General features: G+C 40.5%; 1 protein-coding gene across 1 annotated transcript in view; it reads right to left on the bottom strand.

The window, feature by feature from the left end:
- The window catches only part of tmem35 (transmembrane protein 35), a 29,804-nt gene extending 13,452 nt beyond the window's left edge, over positions 1-16,352 (bottom strand). The window contains exon 1 of the mRNA XM_051935075.1: positions 16,102-16,352. Within this exon, the coding sequence (XP_051791035.1) occupies positions 16,102-16,305 (204 nt within the window). The 5' untranslated portion in view covers positions 16,306-16,352. The remainder of the gene's footprint in view (positions 1-16,101) is intronic.
- Positions 16,353-20,860: the final 4,508 nt, after the last annotated feature.

The following is a 20,860-nucleotide window of genomic DNA, read 5'->3' as shown; positions in this document are numbered from 1 at the left end:
TTCTATTTTTTATGTATATAACATTACTTCTATTTATTATGTATTTTATTTTATGTTCAAATATTTTATTTCTATTTATGTTTTATGTAAATTTGTTCTATTTTTGTAAAGCACTTTGGCCACAGCATTACTATGTTTGTTTAAATGTGCTATATAAATAAATTGACATTGACATTGATTTAGGGTTTACACAGAAACAAAATTATCATTCAGACACGAAGGACAAATGTTAAGTTTGATTAAAAACCAGAGGGGCCCAAATCAAGAAACAATACACTCAAACTTTATAATGCTCTAGCTTTGGAGTACCGTATGCAGTTTCGATAACCCAACTACAGACTAGGCACTGAATAAAAGCTCTGCTTGATAAAGTGCATCCCAGGACTAAAATATATGTCCTATTCTGATAAGCAAGGGGAAATGAAACATATTACTCTTGAACTAAGAAGGGGCTATAATCCAGAGCTTCATAATTAACAGACATCAATAAAGGAGATTTCCTCAGAATTCTTTCAGTTAAGCAGTGAGTCACAACAATTCTGAATGAGACATTTAATTATAAATATTATAAATTATAAAGATTTATGATACAATTGGTTACATTTCTTTTGGTTTTCCAATTGGAGCACAGGCAGATCAAATGACTTGCTCATGGTCAAACAGTGTCAGTAGCGGGACTTGAGACCACAACCGCAGAATTTGTAGTCCAAAGCCTTAACCACTACACCATACTCATATGTTCAGTTTAGCTGTTAACAAATGAAAACGTCTCATGTCAATTTGTTAAGATAGTTAACTAAGTCCCCAATTCCTACAATTCTTGTTTGGCACTATAAAAAAATGCCAGGATATAACAAAAATATAATTAAAAGCTTTTAAAAATTAATGATAAGATGCACTGATTTCTAAAATTAATTTCTGTTGGGATTTAAAATATCTCTGGAAACAATGGAGTTGATTCAGAAGTAAAATTTAACTGACAAATATGAACAATAAACATACAGAAGAAAGCAAGCACACCTCAACAGTGTGCATGAGTGTAGAAATTTCCTTTTCATTCCAAACCTCACTTCAGAGCTCCTGTTTAGCAGTATGACATTCTTATTTCCTAAAAAGACAAAATAAGAACTGACCTAATTACTTTGCCAGTTGCCAGAACTGCTGCACTCAACAGCACAACTGACACTTCTTTAAATTTTCCAAATTAATTATACGTTATTTTAAAGCAAATCTCTAGCAACAAGCACTTCAGTCTATAAAGAATTCCAATACTGTACATGTTTTGAATATGGCACAAAATCACTGAAGTGTCATGGGTAGCACCTTAAGTTACAATAAAACTCTGCCCACCCCCAGTCAGTCTGCCATCATATAAAAGCTCCAACACAATTAAATCAGTTTCAAATCGCATAAACAGTTGCGCTTTATACTCAAGTTGTCTGAAAGCCAAATAGTTCCAGCTTACTAATCAGTGCCTGCTCTGTGTTAGCTTTAAAGATTAAAAAAGGAGTTGCATTTAATGGAGGAGGTGGCAGAATGGCTGGATACATAATTACGAAAGATATGTGGGTATTAAGATAAGCTTAGCTTGCCATGTGACAGCCATTTAACTTGTCATGTCCAAGAGTTAAAAATACATTTGGCAGTTTATCTTTAACATGTTCTGCACTGTGTGAATACAAAGTCATTTATGGGTATCTGCGTACAATATGCTTATCAGAGGCCAAAGTAAGAATGGATCATGACATTGCACATAATTGTTGAAACACAATTGTCACAACGATTACTGCTACTCAGTCACTCCACGAGTGACCAGCATATCTAATGAGATAATGACATTTGTGACATACGCCAGACAAATTCAGCATTAATACTGAACTATTGTCACAATAAAGACCACTGGAGGTGTAAAACTGTGTCCTAGTAAGCTAATAACAAAACAAGTTAATGTTAACTTCAATGGCAAGCTACGAGTTACTGCATTTTAGAACTCTACACATAATAATAATAATAATAACAATTAGTTGTATAGCACATTTTCATACAAAAAAGTAGCTCAAAGTGCTTTACATAATGAAGAACAGTAAATAAAAAAAAATAAGAAATTAAAATAAGACAATATTAGTTAACATAAAAAAAAAGAGTAAGGTCCGATGGCCAGGGTAGACAGAAAAAAAAACAAAAAACCTCCAGATGGCTGGAGAAAAAAATAAAATCTGCAGGGGTTCCAGACTACGAGACCACCCAGTCCAACAAGATAAGATAAAAATAAGATAAAATAAGGACCAACGTTAATTTTTGAATAAGCAGAATAAACAACCTAGCTGTTTGGTATAGACTATGAAGTTGAGGGTTGTGGAGTCTGTCTAGGAATCACAGAAAACTGTATTTTAAAGTGCCATTTAACTTGAAAACTGAGAACTAACGAATTACCAGAGAAGCTGCTATAAAATGAAACAAGTATTGATGAGCACTTGGCTTTTAAGCACACACTGTAATGTTCAGAAAATGTAAGCAATAATTAGTATGACATTGTGATTTATTCTTTACATGGGTATATAAACATATATTGAGTTTTTCCAATGTCTACAATTTTTACACACTGATTTATTTTGCATTTATAAACACATGTAAAAGTTCTTCAGCTTGTACTATGAATAGCATACTTTACATTAGATGTGTGAAAGGGACCTTCTAAAATGGAAATATCCAAAAAAATAATAATTAAAAACAAGATAAATTTGAAGGTCAGGCAGAAAAAATCTTTTGATATAACCAAAAATATTACAAAATATCCTGATGAAATAGAGACAGAACCACCCCTGTGATGTGGGGATTAAATAAGATCACCATCTTATGTCTGCTTCGGTAACCCAAAATTCATTTTGGGGGCAGCCATCAAAAATAGGACTGAACACAGAAAACTGATGTTAAACTGGTAATGAAAAGCCAAGAAGCACAAGATAGAAAGGAGAAAATGTGTGTTTGGATTAACTGTAATTTGTTACAATACTTTTTTTATAAGTAAAGTGTAAATAAAACAGCTCAGTGGTGCATTAGTGCTGCCACAAGGATCCAACATCCTGCACCACATCATCCTCTGCGTGGCATTTTCTTCTGTCCATATCCCTAAAGACATGCAGGTCAGATAACCTGGTGACTCTAAATTGGCCCCAGTGTGAGTGAGTTTGGGTGTGTGCCCTCTAATAGACTGCTAGACTACCCAGAGATGTCTTCTGCCTTGTGCCCACTGCTGCCTCAATATGTTCTGGCTTCTTGTGTCATTGAATTGGATTAAGCAGGTCTGAGACTGTTGTGGACCACCCAGGCTGGTACTGCCACCTGAACTCGCCACAGACAAGCGTGGGACACAAGTTCAAGGCACATACGTTTTATTTATTTTTTCCCATGTGGGAAACGTCTTCCCCGTTCCCCACAAGTATAACACAGTCCAAGCAGAGCACAATGCACTAACAATAAATCTACCTTCACTCTTTTCCTTCTCCTGCACTCCTCTGGTCAAGTTTCACCTTCCTCCTCCTGACTGTGGCATCCCCAGTAGTGGCTTCTGGCTCCAGGTGCTTGATTACTCATTTCCGGGAGCACTTCCGGGTGTGGCGGAAGAACTGCCCATAAGGGCTCAGCAGCTTCTGCTGCAGCAGCCCCTGGCGGCGCGTATGGATCCCATTAGGGCTGCACCACACTCCAACTCCCATGAAGCCCTGCGGGTGTCTAGCGTCCCGGGGGAGGTAACGCTATGCTTGCTCACCCGGTCCTCCCAGCATGGAGGCGTCCCAGCCTGGACATGCTACACTGTTTATACTTGTGTATATTTGAATAACACAGTAAAAGAGCAGCCACCATGACAGCCTGCTGATTGGTGGTTGGCCTATTATAATGGTTTTGTCCTGAGCTTTGGATCCTTTCTTTAAACAAACCCCTACTAGACATGGTGGAAGACCTCAGCCACTGACAAAATTAAGTACTGTATGTTTCTGTTGTGCTAGAGACTCCCATACTGATAAAATGGTGCATCACTTTTGTTCTGCCATAAATGAAAACCTGGCTGGCTTCAATGACATGGAATTAATTACCAAGAGATTAGTCAAAGTCAAAGTGAACTTTATTGTCATCTCAACCATATACAAGTATACAGATAGACGAAATTGCGAAGCTCAGGGTCCACAGTGTAACAACATAACGTGCAAATAATAATTTAAAAATAGAATTAAAATTTTAAATTAAAACACAAACAAGACAAGTCATTGTGCAAAGACAAGACAAAGACAAAGAAGTAGCAGCAATACTGATGTGTAAGATATGTAATATAATAAATAAATAATAAATAATAGATATAGATTAAATCAGAAACCAAAAAAATCTAGCAAAGGTCGTAGCTGGACATGAAAGGCAAACAATTGTGCAACAAAAGCCTACCCATGAATTACAACTCAAAGTCTAAACATTCTTAGTCGAACTGTCAAAAAGAAAAGCACTTGCAAAAGGTTTTAAACAATTATCCACAAAGTTGGACAATTATCTGATATGTAGGGATAATTTAAATATTTCCATGTGGAAAATGTCATGGGATGTGACTTCCCAGAATATGTAATATATAGAAATGCACTGCTGCCTCTCAGAAAACAAGCTGCGAAATGACGGCGCCCATAAAGAAAACAATATGGCATTGTCAAAATAACAATAAAATACAACTACAAGTGAAAGAAAAAAATGAAGTATCAAAATGAAAACAACACTTGAAAAAAGTGACATTTAAAACCTTTCCAAACAAAATTATTATCAACATTAAAACACAAGTTGCCTTTAATGACCAAGTGTTTTATCCTCCTTCCCTGGCATTTTTGAGGCGAGATTGTACAGTACTATGCAAAAGTTTTAGGCAGGTGTGAAAAAATGCTGTAAACAAAGAATGCTTTCAAAAATGGAAGTGTTAATCATTTATTTTCATCAATCAACAAAATGCAGTGAATGAACAAAAGAGAAATCTAAATCAAATCAATATTTGGTGTGACCACCCTTTGCCTTCAAAACAGCATCAATTCTTCTAGGTACACTTGCACACAATTTTTTGAAGGAACTCGGCTGGTAGGTTGTTCCAAACATCTTGGAGAACTAACCACAGATCTTCTGTGGATGTAGGCTTCCTCACATCCTTCTGTCTCTTCATATAATCCCAGACACAGTCAATGATGTTGAGATCAGGGCTCTGTGGGGGCCATACCATCACTTCCAGGATTTCTTGTTCTTCTTTACGCTGAAGATAGTTCTTAATGACTTTGGCTGTATGTTTGGGGTCATGTCCTGCTGCAGAATAAATTTGGGGCCAATCATATGCCTCCCTGATGGTGTTGCATGATGGATAAGTAAGTATCTGCCTGTATTTCTCAGCATTGAGAACACCATTAATCCTGACCAAATCTCCAACTCCATTTGCAGAAATGCAGCCCCAAACATTCAAGGAACCTCCACAATGCTTCACTGTTGCCTGCAGACACTCATTATTGTACCGCTGTCCAGCCCTTCGACGAACAAACTGCCTTCTGCTACAGCCAAATATTTCAAATTTTCACTCATCAGTCCAGAGCGCCTGCTGCCATTTTTCTGCACCCCAGTTCCTATGTTTTCGTGCATACTTGAGAACTTCCGGTTTGAGTGAACGCTGGCGGGACTGGTCGCCACTGCTCACCGGTAACCAGACTATTGATTTTGCTATGACTAGTGATTTTGATGGTATTTTTTGCCATTTTGCTGACATCTGTGCGTGGCTGTATATCCTGTGTATGCATATAGCTTCAGCCTAACCCCCGTTTCGTTTGAAACTTACCGGTTTGTTCTCTGGACGCCTGAGCTGCCTGTGGCCTCCTCGCCTACAATGTGGACTGGTAGGATATTCGCCTGGTTAATGTTTGTTTGAAGTCTTCTGTCGCTCGTTATCCAACCTGCGACTGGCCTCCTCCAGTACCCAGCTGTTGAGCTTCTTCGACTGCGTCTTCTCCAGTCTGTGCCTCTACTGTCGGTGCTGTATTTCGACCCAGACGTCATACTTCTCCCTCGTCGGAGATACATCCACCGTGGGTCCCGAAGGAGATTCTGAACGGATGCCTTGAAAGGAATTAACTCTTTTTGGTCTGATTTTCGGCACCCTCCACATAACACAGATAGGAACGCTGACCATAGCGTGTTGGCCAGCTTAGCTCGGTCGACTAACACCACTGTCAAATGCGACAGCAACATTGTCAGCTTTGGTCTACTGAACATCTGCTCACTCACGAGCAAGGGACATCTCATTCAGGATCTCCTCATTTACCGTAAGTTTGACTTTCTCTGTTTAACTGAGACTTGGCAGCAACCTCAAGACTTTTCACAACTTAATGAATGCACCCCCCAGGGTTTGTTTACACTTGTCAACCCCGTGCCTCTGGCCGTGGAGGAGGTGTCACGATAATTTATCACGAGAAGTGGAAAGTCCTGCCGTTGCCTGCTCCTGCTGTTAGCTCTTTTGAATCAACAGTGTGTCAACTGTCTGGGCCAGTTCCTACCATCATTGCAACTGTCTACCATCCTCCTAAGTCAAACAACAATTTTTTGAACAATCTTGCTACCTTCCTTACCCATTTATCTATAATTACTCCAAATATAATTCTGCTGGGGGATTTTAATATACATCTGGACAATATCAATATCCCTCTCACTAGAGACTTTTTATCTTGCCTGGAGAGTTTTGGATACCAGCAGCACACTGATGTTCCTACCCATTGTAAAGGACATATTTTGGACCTGAATCTGCTGTTCCTTTTGATCTCACAGCAGATGAACTCACTACAACCAATCATTTTCTCCTTTCATTCAATGCCAAACTTACCTTTTCTGTTCCTAAGCTTCCACGTCTCATAGCCTTTCGTAACATTAAGAATATTAACTTGAATTTGCTGTCTTCTAGGATTGATTCCCAAATGCACTTTTATAATTTATCCACTCCCATAGAACTGGTCACATATTATAACACTTGTCTTAATGGTACTCTTAATTCTCTTGCTCCGCTAAAAACCAGATCTGTTTCTTTTTCTTTTTCTGCCCCCTGGTTTACGCCTGAACTTCGGCTTCTGAAAGCTAAGGGCAGGCAACTTGAAAGGTTGTTTAAAAAATCTGGACTCTTTGTCCACAAAGAGATGTATAAAAATCATCTACTCTATTACAAGGATTGTATAGCCCAAACCAAATCTAATTATTAAACTCAGTTAATTCCTTGTAATACAGGTAACACCAAGTCTTTGTTTTCTTTACTTAATAATGTTACATAACCTCCAGACTCTTTACCATCTCACCTTTACTCAACTGCTTTCTGTAATTCTCTTATGTCTTTTTTCAATGAGAAAATCCAAAGGATACATCAGCACCTTGGTCCAGATCCTCTCTATATTCCTTCTGAACTACACTCGCCTATTCACTCTTTCTCTTCTTTCCAGCTTCCCACTTCCTCTGAAATCTCAGATCTCATCTGCAAATTCAAGTCATCTACTTGTCAGCTGGACCCCCTGCCTACAGTTCTGGTTAAAGCCTGCCTCCCCTCTCTAGTCCCTCTCATTTCTGCCATCATTCACTCTTCTCTCACTACTGGTATTATTCCCTTATCTTTTAAAACTGCTGCTATAACCCCAATACTAAACAAACCTGGTGCTGATCCTACAAATTTCAACAATATTTGCCCCATTTCTAACTTGCCCTTTATCTCCAAAATTCTTGAAAAAATAGTAGCTATCCAACTTCACACCCACTTATCTCACAATAATCTATATGAAAAGTTCCAGTCTGGTTTTCGCCCTCTTCATAGTACAGAAACAGCACTTGTTAAAATTACCAATGACCTCCTTATGGCTGCTGACTCTGGTCTAATTACTATTCTCATCCTCCTTGATCTGAGTGCGGCCTTTGATACTATTTGTCATACCACTCTCCTTAATAGATTATCTCTGATTGGCATTACTCACACTCCACTTGATTGGTTTAGATCCTACCTCTCAGGCTGCACTCAGTTCATACAGCTTAAAACCTTCACATCCCAACCCACCGCTGTTACTTCTGGTGTGCCCCAGGGCTCTGTCCTGGGGCCTCTTCTTTTTATTATTTACCTTCTTCCCCTTGGCAATATTTTTCGCAAATATAACATTAATTTTCACTGTTATGCTGATGACACCCAGCTCTACCTTGCTGGTAAACCCACCTCCGCTTTTCCACCACCCTCGCTTATTGACTGCATTTCTGAAATTAAACCCTGGTTTTCTTCCAATTTTCTTAAATTAAACAGTGACAAAACTGAGGTTCTCCTCATTGGTTCAAAATCATCATTATCCAAAACCAATAATCTTTCTCTTATTATTGATAACTCTGTTGTTTCCCCATCATCTCAGGTCAAGAGTCTGGGTGTCATCCTCGACAGTACTCTATCTTTCCAATGTCACATTAATAACATCACCCGGTCTGCTTACTTCCACCTAAGTAATATTAATCGCATTCGCCCTTCCCTCACTCCTCATACTACTGCCATTCTTGTTCATAATCTTGTCACTTCTCGGCTGGACTACTGCAATTCACACCTCTTTGGTCTCCCTCATAAATCTCTTCATAAGCTTCAGTTAGTCCAGATTTCTGCAGCACTATCATCACTCGAACCCCATCTATTCACCATATTACTCTTGCGCAGCTTCATTGGCTCCCGATCTAGTTTCGTATTGATTTTAAGATTCTGCTATTAACATTTAAGGCCATCCATAACCTCGCCCCTCCATATCTGTCTGACCTTATTCATGTTGCCATTCCATCCCGTAACCTTAGATCCTCTTCCTCCACCCATCTGACCGTCCCTCCCGCCCGTCTAACCACCACGGGGAGCAGAGCTTTCAGCCGTTCTGCTCCCAAGCTCTGGAATTCATTACCTGCGGAGCTTCGAAACATCAAATCATATTCATTTTTCAAATGCAAACTTAAAACGCATCAGTTTAAAATGGCTTTTTCTTTTTCCATCTGATTATAGTGGTTTTGTTTGGTTTTAATTTTTAGATTTTCTGATGTTTTAAGTTGTTTATAATTGTATCTTTTATTTATTTATTTATTGTTTGTTCGGTGTCCTTGAGTTCTCTGAAAGGCGCCTTGTATAAATAAAATGTTTTATTATTATTGAGTCGCTTGGCCTTGTTTCCACGTCAGAGGTATGGCTTTTTGGCTGCAACTCTTCCATGAAGACCACTTCTGGCCAGACTTCTCCGAACAGTAGATGGGTGTACCTGGGTCCCACTGGTTTCTTCCAGTTCTGAGCTGATGGCACTGCTGGACATCGTCCGATTTCGAAGTGTAATAAGCTTGATGTGTCTTTCATCTGCTACACTGTTTCCTTGGCCGACTATTGCGTCTATGATCCTCAACGTTGCCCGTTTCTCTGTGCTTCTTCAAAAGAGCTTGAACAGCACATCTTGAAACCCGAGTCTGCTTTGAAATCTTTGTCTGGGAGAGACCTTGCTGATGCAGTATAGCTACCTTGTGTCTTGTTGCTGTGCTCAATCTTGCCATGAAATGAAACTGTCTTCCACAACCTCACCTTGGTAGCAGAGTTTGGCTGTTCCTCACCCAGTTTTAAGGCTCCTACACATATGTTTCTGTTTCAGTTAATGACTGTGTTTCAACCTACGTGTGACATTGATGATCATTAGCACCTGTTTGGTAGAATTGGTTGATCATACACCTGACTATAATCCTACAAAATCCCTGACTTTGTGAAAGTGTACCTATAAGAATTGATGCTGGTTTGAAGGCAAAAGATAGTAACACCAAATATTGATTTGATTTAGATTTTTCTTTTGTTCGCTCACTTTGCATTTTGTAAATTGATAACAATAAACAATCATTATTTATATTTCTGAAAGCATTCTTTGTTTACAGCATTTTTTCACACCTGCCTAAAACTTTTGCACAGTACTGTATATTTCAGTTATAAGGTTATGAAATAAAAAAAATAATTTTCAAAAATATACACAACCCACTTAACAATGCAATTGTAAAGGGTTTTAAAACAGTTTTGTTTCAATATAAAGGATGAAATAACTCTTTTTGTGACTATGTATGATGTGAGCCCATGGACATGTCATCTTAAGGCTATGTCATATTAGGTGACTTTTCTGGCAATTTTCTGTCATAGCCTTCATGTACATAATATTAGCCAGACTCAGTGACTCTCGCCAACTAGACCAAGATGTGCTCTGCTAAAGAGAGCTCACAACCAATGAATGCTCATCTGGAAATACAATGCATAGAATGTAGCAATGATCAATATGGAATATGTGTTTTGTTTGTTTCATTATGTGTTTTGAACCTCACAAAAAAGAAGAGAGGTCCATCTTTCTGACATCTTGTGTTTTATGTTCTAAAACAGTAGGGAAAAAGAGAAAAAAAGGGCAGAGACTGTGGCTGAACTCACTGTACCTGTTAACCACATAACCCTTCATACAATACTGGCTCATTCAGTCAGCTCGTTACTGGCTACCACAAAAAGAAGCGAGCACAACTGTGCAGAAAGGTTGGCATGCAATCGGTAAATGTGATGTTTAAATGTTTAAATTGACATGATCTGACAACCAGATTGACAACTGGTCAGCAAGTCTGACATACCCTATGACAAGAAGTCACGTAACGTGACATTGGCTTTATAACAAGTGGCCAGTTTCACTCAGCAGGAACAACAGCAGCCTTAGCTCAGCACCTCAATGGTTCCCACTTTTGTTTTCCAAACTGAATGTATTCAAACTGATGTCTTAAACTGAAACCTTGTCTTTTACTCTGTCTACTTTCCTAAGGTTACAGATGTAGCAGGGTGGAGGAAGTGCTGAACTACAGTACCTGACAGTGTCATTAGAGTATGGGATTTAAGATATTCTGGTAAAGTCTGCATAATAAAGCATATAAAAAGGGAAAATAGAATTACCTAGGTCTCTGTACAAAAAAGCATCAGACTATGCATGCCACCATCTTAAATAGGTACAGCACACCGGAGTCACATGTAGTGAGAAGGATGGACAACTGGTGAGGTGGTGTAGTGGAAATAATCTGTCTCTTAATGTCGATAACATAAAAGAGATACTTGTCGATTTCAGGAGAATATCAGCTAACTATTCCCCTCTGCTCATCTATGGCTCTGCACCTAAGAGAGATGCACATTTGTTGGTCTGTATATTTCTGATGACCTCTCCTGGACAATCAACACCAACTCTATTGTCAAGAAGGTACAACAATACCTTTATTTTCTGCAGAGACTGAAGAGAATCGGATTGCCACAACCCATTTTTACTAACTTTTACAGAGGAACAGTAGAGAGTGTGCTGACAAACTGCATCACTGTGTGGTTTGGGAACAGAAAAGCCAACGAGTGCAAGATTCTACAGTGTGTATTGAGCACAGCTGAAAGGATCGTAGGGGTGTTCCTCTCCTCGATCCAGGACATTTTTCAGACACGCTGTCTGCGTAGAGCCTCCGCCATTGTGAAAGACATCTCTCACCTGTCACACATACGGTTTGACCTTCTGCCGTCAGGTAGAAGATACCACAGCATTAGGATCAGCACAGCCAGGTCCTATAACAGCTTCTTTCCCCAAGCTGTCAGACTTCTGAAGTCCTACATGCCACTCAATGCCATATCCCTATAACGCTTCCCCAATTATGTACTGTCACTTGTGATAGACGGCCAGGAACCTTGCCCCGCCGGGATGCCTGCAGGAAGGAGGAACCGGGAGAGCAGCACTTCTTTTTTCTGGGTACCCGGCCGGTCCTTGATCCCTGGGGGACAGCACTTCCGGGACACCAGGAAGTGCTGACAGACCAGGGATGGTTTATGCCTGGAGTGCTTCTGGGTGCAAGGGCAGCACTTCCACCACACGGGAGAGTGCTGCCGGAAGTTCATCGCCAGGCACCTGGAGCACATCCGGGGCGGGATAAAAGGTGCCGCCTCACTCCAATCAGGGAGCCGGAGTTGGGTGGAGGAAGGATGGAGCTTGCAAGACAGGAGTGGAGGCAGCCACAAGATCCAAGGACTGTGCAAACGTGTAAATATTGTACATAGTGTTGTAAATAAACGGGTGTGTTGTGGACACTGCATTGTCGTGTCTGTCTGTGGCCAGGCTATTTCTTACACACTCTACACTCTGCACTTTACTATCGCTATTGAGCATGTTTGAGCTTCATAGTCCTGCATCTTTTGTTTTGTTACACTGCATTGTTGCACTGGTTTTGGTAATGTTATGGTGAATATTAAATGTATGTTGTGTTGCCAATTCACCGAGGAATATAAGGTATGGAATTTCATCAACCATATAGTATGAAAGTTTAATTGAGTTGAGTGTCGTCATTGAGTTATGTCCTAGGAACCAGCATAGCAACTGCCAACATGGCTACCGCCACAAGAAACCTCAACAGTCATTAAACAACAAACAAAATGGTGTCTTAATAAATAGTAATTAATAAAATAAGATTGATGATAACATAAGGAATATTGCAATAAATATAACATTGACAAAACAGCATTTATCCCACATAGCAACAAGTGCGACCTCAGTACTGATTGATGTCATCAAAAACTTGACAGAAACTTTTGAAATGTAAATACATTTTTAAAATCGGACAAATAAAATAATATCCCAAACACTCTAAAAATAACTGAAAACAACTATGCATCAGGACAGGTACCCTTGTGACTGAGGAGAGGAACAGCGAGAGAGAAAGAAGAGATAAAACCGAGTGTTGTTGGGGCACAGACATGTGAAAAGGAAAAGCCAACTTGGGTAGGCAGGGACTTAACTCCTTACTCCTCACTTAGGTAGGCAGGGACGCTGAAATTATATTGGGAAAGCCCAGAGTGGCTTCAGGTATTTGTTGTGCTTTTTTGATTACTTTGAGTTTGACCTGAATGTGTTTATTTCCATGCATTAGTTTTCCTAATAAATCTGCTTTTGTCCATTATTTTTGTTTCCTTTGCATTACTCTGTGTTCAGGTGTGGCTCAAGTGCACTGATACTTGTATCCTCCTCAACAGTAATAGCTTTCAGAGCACTGGAATGGATTCCATCTTATCTTTATCTTTCTGCATCATTTGACCTCTTTTGTATGGGCAGGTTATGACCCCTGGATTGTCTACTTTATTTATTAACTAGCTATCACTTAACAATAAGATGCAACTAGCAGTGGAGTTAACAATGGAGCAACTTACTTGGTAATATCTGCACCTGTATGAGGTTTTCCATAAAGTTCTCCATTTAAACATTAAGACATAAATAAGGGAAGAAAAAAATCAGTAAATTGTGGAGTGCTGATATGCAGTACTTTACATGTGTTCAGGGATTTATGACAAGGAATAAGGAGGGCAGGAGACAACTATACGATTACAAGTTGAAGCAGGCCTTTAATTAAGGGTCTGACTGAAGCAAATGCCGGCAATGACAGTGTGTCCCCAGAACTATGGCGAAGAACCACTGCATGAGCTTTTATTTAAACAGATTCTTTGGGACAGGGCATGGAAAGGCAATGCAGGCAAGGGAAGAAGGTGGAAATTCACAAATAGCGATTGGGATTCTAACACAAGAGTCTGGAGCTGCAAGGCCCCAGGGTTAAATAAGGCACTGCGCTGTTAACCTACATACATATAAGATACCTGAAGAAAAATGAAGAAATACTGTTTAAGAAGCAGACATAGTGAATGTTAGCAAATTACTGTTTAAGAACTAATCTCTGTCTTGGTGGTCTACAGGCCAGTTTCATAGGTCTAGCGTACTGTTTGGTTCAAAGTAAGTCAGTTCACACTAAAATACTTTACTCCCTTTATTGTACTGTGTGACGAATTCTAAGAAAAGCATCAATAATGGTGGTAGCATGTCATTGCAAACGTAACTAGTGAAACGCGTGGACCTACAAAACTCTCCGTCCGTGCTTTACAAACATAAGAACATACGCTTGATTATGAATTCTGAGCACGTATGTATGTTCCGTGTCCTGGGGGATTATCAATAGATGGGCTTGTGGGGGCCGTGCTTTAATTACAATAAACTTCTCTACCCATCAGGTTGGGTTCTACCTAACTTTTTCTTAAATTTGCAAAACATATCAGGTCATAAGCTTTCGATTAAAACAAAGATCAAAGTTCTAACCCCATTAGTTATGAGTAATTGTGCGGCAGGCAGACAGATATTAACATTTTATAAACAGTATATACAGTAGATAGATGTTCAAATGTTTATATGTCCACTATTCTGAAGTAAAACACAACTGTTTAACTGATTATCAGAATCAAAATGTATTTTAGTTTTTTGCTTACTTCAAATTCTTTTTGTTTTTCTTCAAAGTATGGTTTCTTCATTTCAAAATCCCTGCAGAACCATTACTTTTAAAACTTCTTCACAGCCAAAGGAAATAAAATGTGTACTTTAGTGTTTCATTGTATACCTGATGAAAATAACCCTTTTGGCATTATTCTGCCAAGACATGCAGCTTTTTTTATCTTCGACTATAGTTTATTTTTCAGATGTCTTTATGATATGACAGCTTGAAAACCACATCTTGAAAATCCAGTTTGATTGTTGATACAATACCATGATTTTATGTCTGCAAAAGTACATTAGCTTATCCCTTTCCAAACTTCTCCTCAAGACACCCCTGCATTTGTGGTTATCATCCTAAATTTCCATTTATGTGTTAAGCTGCACCACTAGCACATACTGTATGAGTTAGCTCATTCCTACCTCATTAATGTGAATAAGATGCTCTGTTAGTGGACTTTGACAAATACATGGAATGGCTGGGCTACCTCAAGGAGAGCTCTGGGAAGCAAGCTTGTGTTGTGCTACCCATCTCATTCACAACGGATCAATTTACAAGAAATTATTGTTACTTCGTTTGGTATTGATGTTTAGATAGATAGATAGATAGATAGATAGATAGATAGATAGATAGATAGATAGATAGATAGATAGATAGATTCCCACTAACACGAATAGCCAGCCTGGCCATCACTGGATCGCCATTCTCACGGGTACCCTCGCACGAACTGGACACACTTGAGCTCGACTCATCCAAAGGCCATCGTCAACTACAATATTTATATTTTATAGCGTCCTCTTACATAAAATGACGATGTTTCAAACTAAGATGAAATTTTATAATGTTTAAGTCTAAGCCACTTGATCCTAACGCTACATTGTGCGGTCAGACATTTAATTCCGTCAGCAGAAATAAATGTGGCCATAATAACGTTTTTGTATTCCTAATATGCAGGCAAAGACGCCTTTTCTACACCTCTTGCCCCCACCCAAAGAAAATCAAATGCTCTATCAGCGGGGGGTAACGGCTTCTCGCGGGTGCGAAAAGAATTTGCTGGAATCCGACGCCATTGTCCTCGGAGACAAGAGGGAGAAACAAGGCGGCAGCGGAGCGCGGATCCTAATCGGCATTCTGCCCTAGTTCTTATTAATGGAAATATCACCATGTCGCGATTCGCCAACGATCCCGTTTTGGGTTAAACGTCAACGATGTGAATATCAAACGTCCTGTCTTGGCTGCAAGTGCATCAAGAGGCGCTGCTTTTTGACAGATCCGTTACCTCGCTAACGTCATTCCATAGCCAGTTCACCAGCACACGCGTGCAGCTCAAATGTGCTCTTTCGGTGTTAATTCTGTAAATCAAGCTGTCGCGGTTTCGTGCACTGTAGTAAGGGTGAGTGCATTTTTGTGAAGTGGCATTCGGCTTTATCTTAAGCGCACGGAGTATAATTCTGTCGATAAACGAAAAAGCTCTTTGGCCAGACCATGTTCCTGACTGTAATCAGGTATGCTCTGGAACAGATGGATGTCCCGTTGTGGTTGTTTGAAAAGATGAAATGTGATAAAACCTAAACATCTACAAGATCGCAGTCGGTGTACGTGAAATCGTTTTTTGGGACGGAGGAGGCTCGTCCCGATTGTCTTGTCGTCCGCCCTGAAACGCCGGCTGCGCCTTGCCATCATCTTACACATCAGTGCCCCCCTTCCCCCAGGCGCAGCTCAGTCGCTTACCATTTCATTGTAGGCATCTTTACTGAGTCTCGGGGTGAGCTTGATTGTCCCCATAAAAACGAAGAAGAGCCCGAGAGCGATAGACAGAGCCACGATGGTTACGGTCCTGGGAGAAGCCATCCTGCCTCTATTGTTGATCCAGGAGGAGCGGCGAGAAGCTCTCCTTGTCCTTCTTTCCCTCTCGGGGCTAAAACCCTGCTTCATTCAGTACAAAGAGCAGATGCGAGATAAAGCAGGATTGGCAGACAGGAAAGTGTGAGTGTGCGGCAGCGCAGCCCTGGGTCCAAACGCCCCTTCCACGTCTTCTGAAGCTGTGAAGCGGCGCTGAGTGATCAGAGATGAGAGAATTGAGATTTTAAAAATCATAGACATGTCAACCGGTCGTATACTACTGAGAACTTTAATCAACCACAAAGTTGCGTGTAACTTCGACGGAAGCCTAGCAAGTTATGAATATTCCTTTCACGCCAATTACCGAGTACGCTTAATTCAGTGACCGGAACATCGGGCCACGTTATAGCACCGCTCCTCTCCACTTAACATTGCCAGGCAATAAACAATTACTTTGGATTCTCTCTTTTAATGCAATACAAACGGAACTGCAGTATCCAGCCTTTCTGTTAATAATACGTTCCTAGCTTTCTTTCCCTTCATTAACTTTTTAACTCGCTTATTCTGCTCAGTTTCAGGGCGCGCTCACACCCAACCAAACTGAATCACACTGCGCCAACAGCTGCTATTTTGCCAAATGTTCACAGTTTTGGAAGGTGGGAGCAAATCTTGAGTTGCCAAAGAAAAACCCACAGAACATGCAGAAACCTGCAAATGTCACAGAGGCAGCGCTGGGGCCCAGGAGTTTGGAGGCAGTAGCGCTAATCACTGCGCCACTCGAAGTGCTAGAATGGCCAAATGTAAGGCTATATTGTAATAACTCCTGAATATAAATCAAGGGCTGTTATGCTAAGACTCTATAATTAACTACATTTTTAGCCCTCTGTGCTGCATGTGGTTGCCATGTTAAAATAGCGCATAGATAAAATTGCACCTGCAAAAGAAATAATTTGCACTAAAGTTCTAATTTTACCGCATAATGCCAAGGGAATTTCATCTTTTTAATCTTAAAAAAGAAGATTGCATGAGGACCTAATTTGGAATTCTTCAAGGCTTTGATAACATCGATCAAGCAGTATCCTCTCACCTAAACAGTGGATTGTGGACTCTTGCAGTAATCAAAGAGACGTGCATTTAACACAGAATCCCTGAAACACTTCATTACACAAACATCTGGACAATTTTTTAAAAACTGTACCTTATCTCTAAGGTAACAAAACCAGGCGGTCTCCCCTTGTTTGTCAGACTCTGCCCTGTCCCTAACAACATGCTGTGTATCAGCGTCCTACTCATTCAATGCTGTGTTTGGTTGTTGGGTCAGATTGACTTAAGGGCCCATCACATTACAGGACTTTTCCAGCGATTTTCAATTGCAGGCTTCATTTACAGAATTTTTGCCCATTGGTGGCAGTCATGGCATGCTACCTTGTTGTCTGACATACCACCGACCCAACAGAAATCAAACTCAGTCATTGTGGTGAGCTCTGTGTGTGCGAGAGTTGAGAACCAATGAGCCCCTAGCTGGGAGTGCAATGCACAGAATGTAGCTTTGAGAAGTAAGGAACACGGGTGTTCTGGACTTCACAAACCGAAGAGAGGCTTCTATGTCTGATGTTTTATATTTTACATACTATGAGAGAACGGACAAAGAAAAAAAAGGTGTGAGATTTCAGCTGAACTCCCTATATCTGTAAAGCAGTCGCACAGCACCAGCCCTGTTAGTCAGCGCGCTACTGGCTGTCAGAAAAAGGGGCAAACTTGTGATACCCAGGCAATGTCAAACTGTGTGAGACATTTGTCACAAATCGTCACCCAATTTGTTACCCCTGTAATTTCTAGTCATGTAATCTGACATCCTCATGCAGCTGCAGGCCACAAGTTTGACATCCCTCCTGATTAGAAAGTCATGTAACGTGCCACTGGCTCAAGCTGCCGCTGTTTTCCTGAAAGCTTTTTTGTCTATCAGATGATCATTCCTTAAACTTCATTTTATTGAAATGGTCTATGCTGTCTCCCAATTAAATTAAAACTATCACATACAAATGTGTTCAATATGCTTAACCATACATTATATTATAACCTTATTATTATAGTACCTCAGATGATTGCTCCTAGTGTGAATTTCCCCTTGGGATTAATAAAGTATCTATCTATCTATCTATCTATCTATCTATCTATCTATCTATCTATCTATCTATCTATCTATCTATCTATCTATCTATCTATCTATCTATCTATCTATCTATCTATCTATCTATCGCAACTGCTGTGCCCTGTTGGCCCTCTTTTACTCTTCTGGCATCTTAAAATCAAGAAGAGATTCTTGAATAGGGAAAGCACAACTGAGGCCTGAAAAGTGTCCAGTTTGAGATTCTAAGACTGGTAACTCCGCTGTTTGATGGTGATGTTGTCTTCTTCATTTCCTGCAGTGTTTCACAGTTAAGCGTAATGTTTTTGAGATAACGCTTAACTGGTCGTACGTTTTCTCTAGAGATGAGTGCCTTACTCCCTATAGGCAAAGGCTGAGTAGCTGCTCCAGATAGAAGAGATTAAGTATTTTAGGGTTTTGCAAACAAGGAAAGGTAGAGATTATAATATCAAGCACTGAGTTAGTGGCAGCAGTTTTGCAAAAAGCTGTGCCAGACCATAGTGATAAAATGGGAGCCTCTGACCATACAGGCCTGAAAGAATGAAATTGCGAGTACAGTAACGTTCCTATGCCTGGTTACTTAACTCATCATCCATGACAGTTCAAGATGCTCAGCAATACTAGAGAATCTCAGAGTTGAACTGCTGCTTCTCCAGACTGAGGTTTGGTTTTGTAGTTATTATGTGCCCTTGACACTTGGTGACACTCTTGGGTGGTGTACCACGCACGCCCCACTACAAGAAGACCCAGGACAAACTGAACAGATTATATCGTGCAACTGGCCTGGAGGCAGCTGGAAATTTCCCAGGAGGTGATGAAAGACGATACTACAGGTACAGTGGCCTAGTCTGACAAGCTCAGCATGCTGCCATTGTGACCATTACCAGGATAAACAGAGTGAAAGTGAGATGAAGTGGAAAGCATATTCATTTATTTTTATGTACTATATATACAGTATGATATACATCTTAAGTCTTTTGAGATAATTTTTAAAACTGAGGAATGTTCACTGTAGGAGGAGAATGGGCATCCCAGCCAGGGAGGAGCATGGGTTATTATCTGGATGGGGGGCCCAAGAGGAATGATGGAGGGATTGGCCAGCTGGACAAAGGGATGACTTTGCACCCGGCCGCTGTGAAATAAGGGATGGACCAATGGAAAGCATTCCATCCCTCACATGCTAGGTGGCAGTGGTCCTGGTATGAGAACCCAGTTGGGACACCTGCAGGGGTGCTAGGGAAATGGTGTCTGGAAGTGCAGCCCTGTAGGGGTCCATTGGGATCTGTAGAGGGCGCTGTCAGGGGAGGACCACCCAACTTTGTCTATGGCCTGGAAGTGCTCCCTAGGGGAGACAGAATGGCACTGGAAGCGCACACAGGGACGAGTCAGAGTCGGGAGGCAGTGGGCAACACACAGCGGAAAAAAGAAGGAGGAAGAATTTGTGATTTATTGCATTAATTTATTATATGTTTGTGGCATTTTACTTGAAGGAAATCTACGAATAAATATTCTTAATTTTATTCTAACATGTGGAGCATTGCTGTGTATGTGGTTTGGGTAACTCTGGCACCCTCTTGTGGTCACATCATAAATAAGCAAATATTGTTCGTTCTTTTACTTAGCAAATACTTTTGAAGTAGTGCTGTGCTTCATTCCATCAAGTAGAGTAAGACCAGCATCTCTGAGAACAAACATAATTTTGGCCACAATCTCGTTTTATGATTTCTACCCAAAGTTCTTGAAAATAGCAAAAGAATGTAGACGAACTGCTAATTTTGATCTTTGTCCAAGGATTTAGGTCCCAACAGTCTGGTGCCATATCCATTATGTTGCCATTGGCACACCAATAGACAGGTTATTGCCCCCAAATGAACCCCTCTGGGTGTCTCTGTTATTACTATTATGTTAATATTAGTTTTCCAGTTGTACTATAAAGTCAGTACAAGGTATTGAATCCACCGTCTCTTAAATGGTTAAACAGTGTGAAGAGCTGCTGGGCACAAAGGCACACACAGCAAATAAAGTTTTCCTCAGCAAATTTCATTTCAAGTTACATTGATGTGAATTTGTAGTCTGCTACTGCAAACTCCATTTATGCAGGACCCATCTGAGACCTTGTGAGTATCAGCACATCAATCGGGGTCTTTCCAGTGGGACAACTCCACAACTAGAAAGAGACCAGTCTAAATCAACAAGCCAATGCCATGGATACATGAAAGGCTTGCTATACATTATATCAAACGAGTTGTTTTCAATTTAATTGTACAAATTCCAGGTCCTTCCCTGACATTGAAGTGAAAGAGGCAGTTGCCATGGCAGAACCCACCCTGGTAGTCAGGCTTGTGGACTGTATTTGCCCTCAAATGCCCAGATGGCAAGCTGATCCACTTGGCCCAAAGATGCAGCATGTAGCTGGCAGGGTCCTGTGAAATGGCAGACAGGTGGCAGGAACGTGTGGAACCGAGAGATACCTCTTTGTAACAAATCCTCTATGGAAAG

The sequence above is a fragment of the Erpetoichthys calabaricus genome, chromosome 12 (assembly GCF_900747795.2).
Source record: "Erpetoichthys calabaricus chromosome 12, fErpCal1.3, whole genome shotgun sequence".
NCBI lineage: Eukaryota > Metazoa > Chordata > Cladistia > Polypteriformes > Polypteridae > Erpetoichthys > Erpetoichthys calabaricus.
This window is presented reverse-complemented; position numbering and strand designations above follow the sequence as displayed.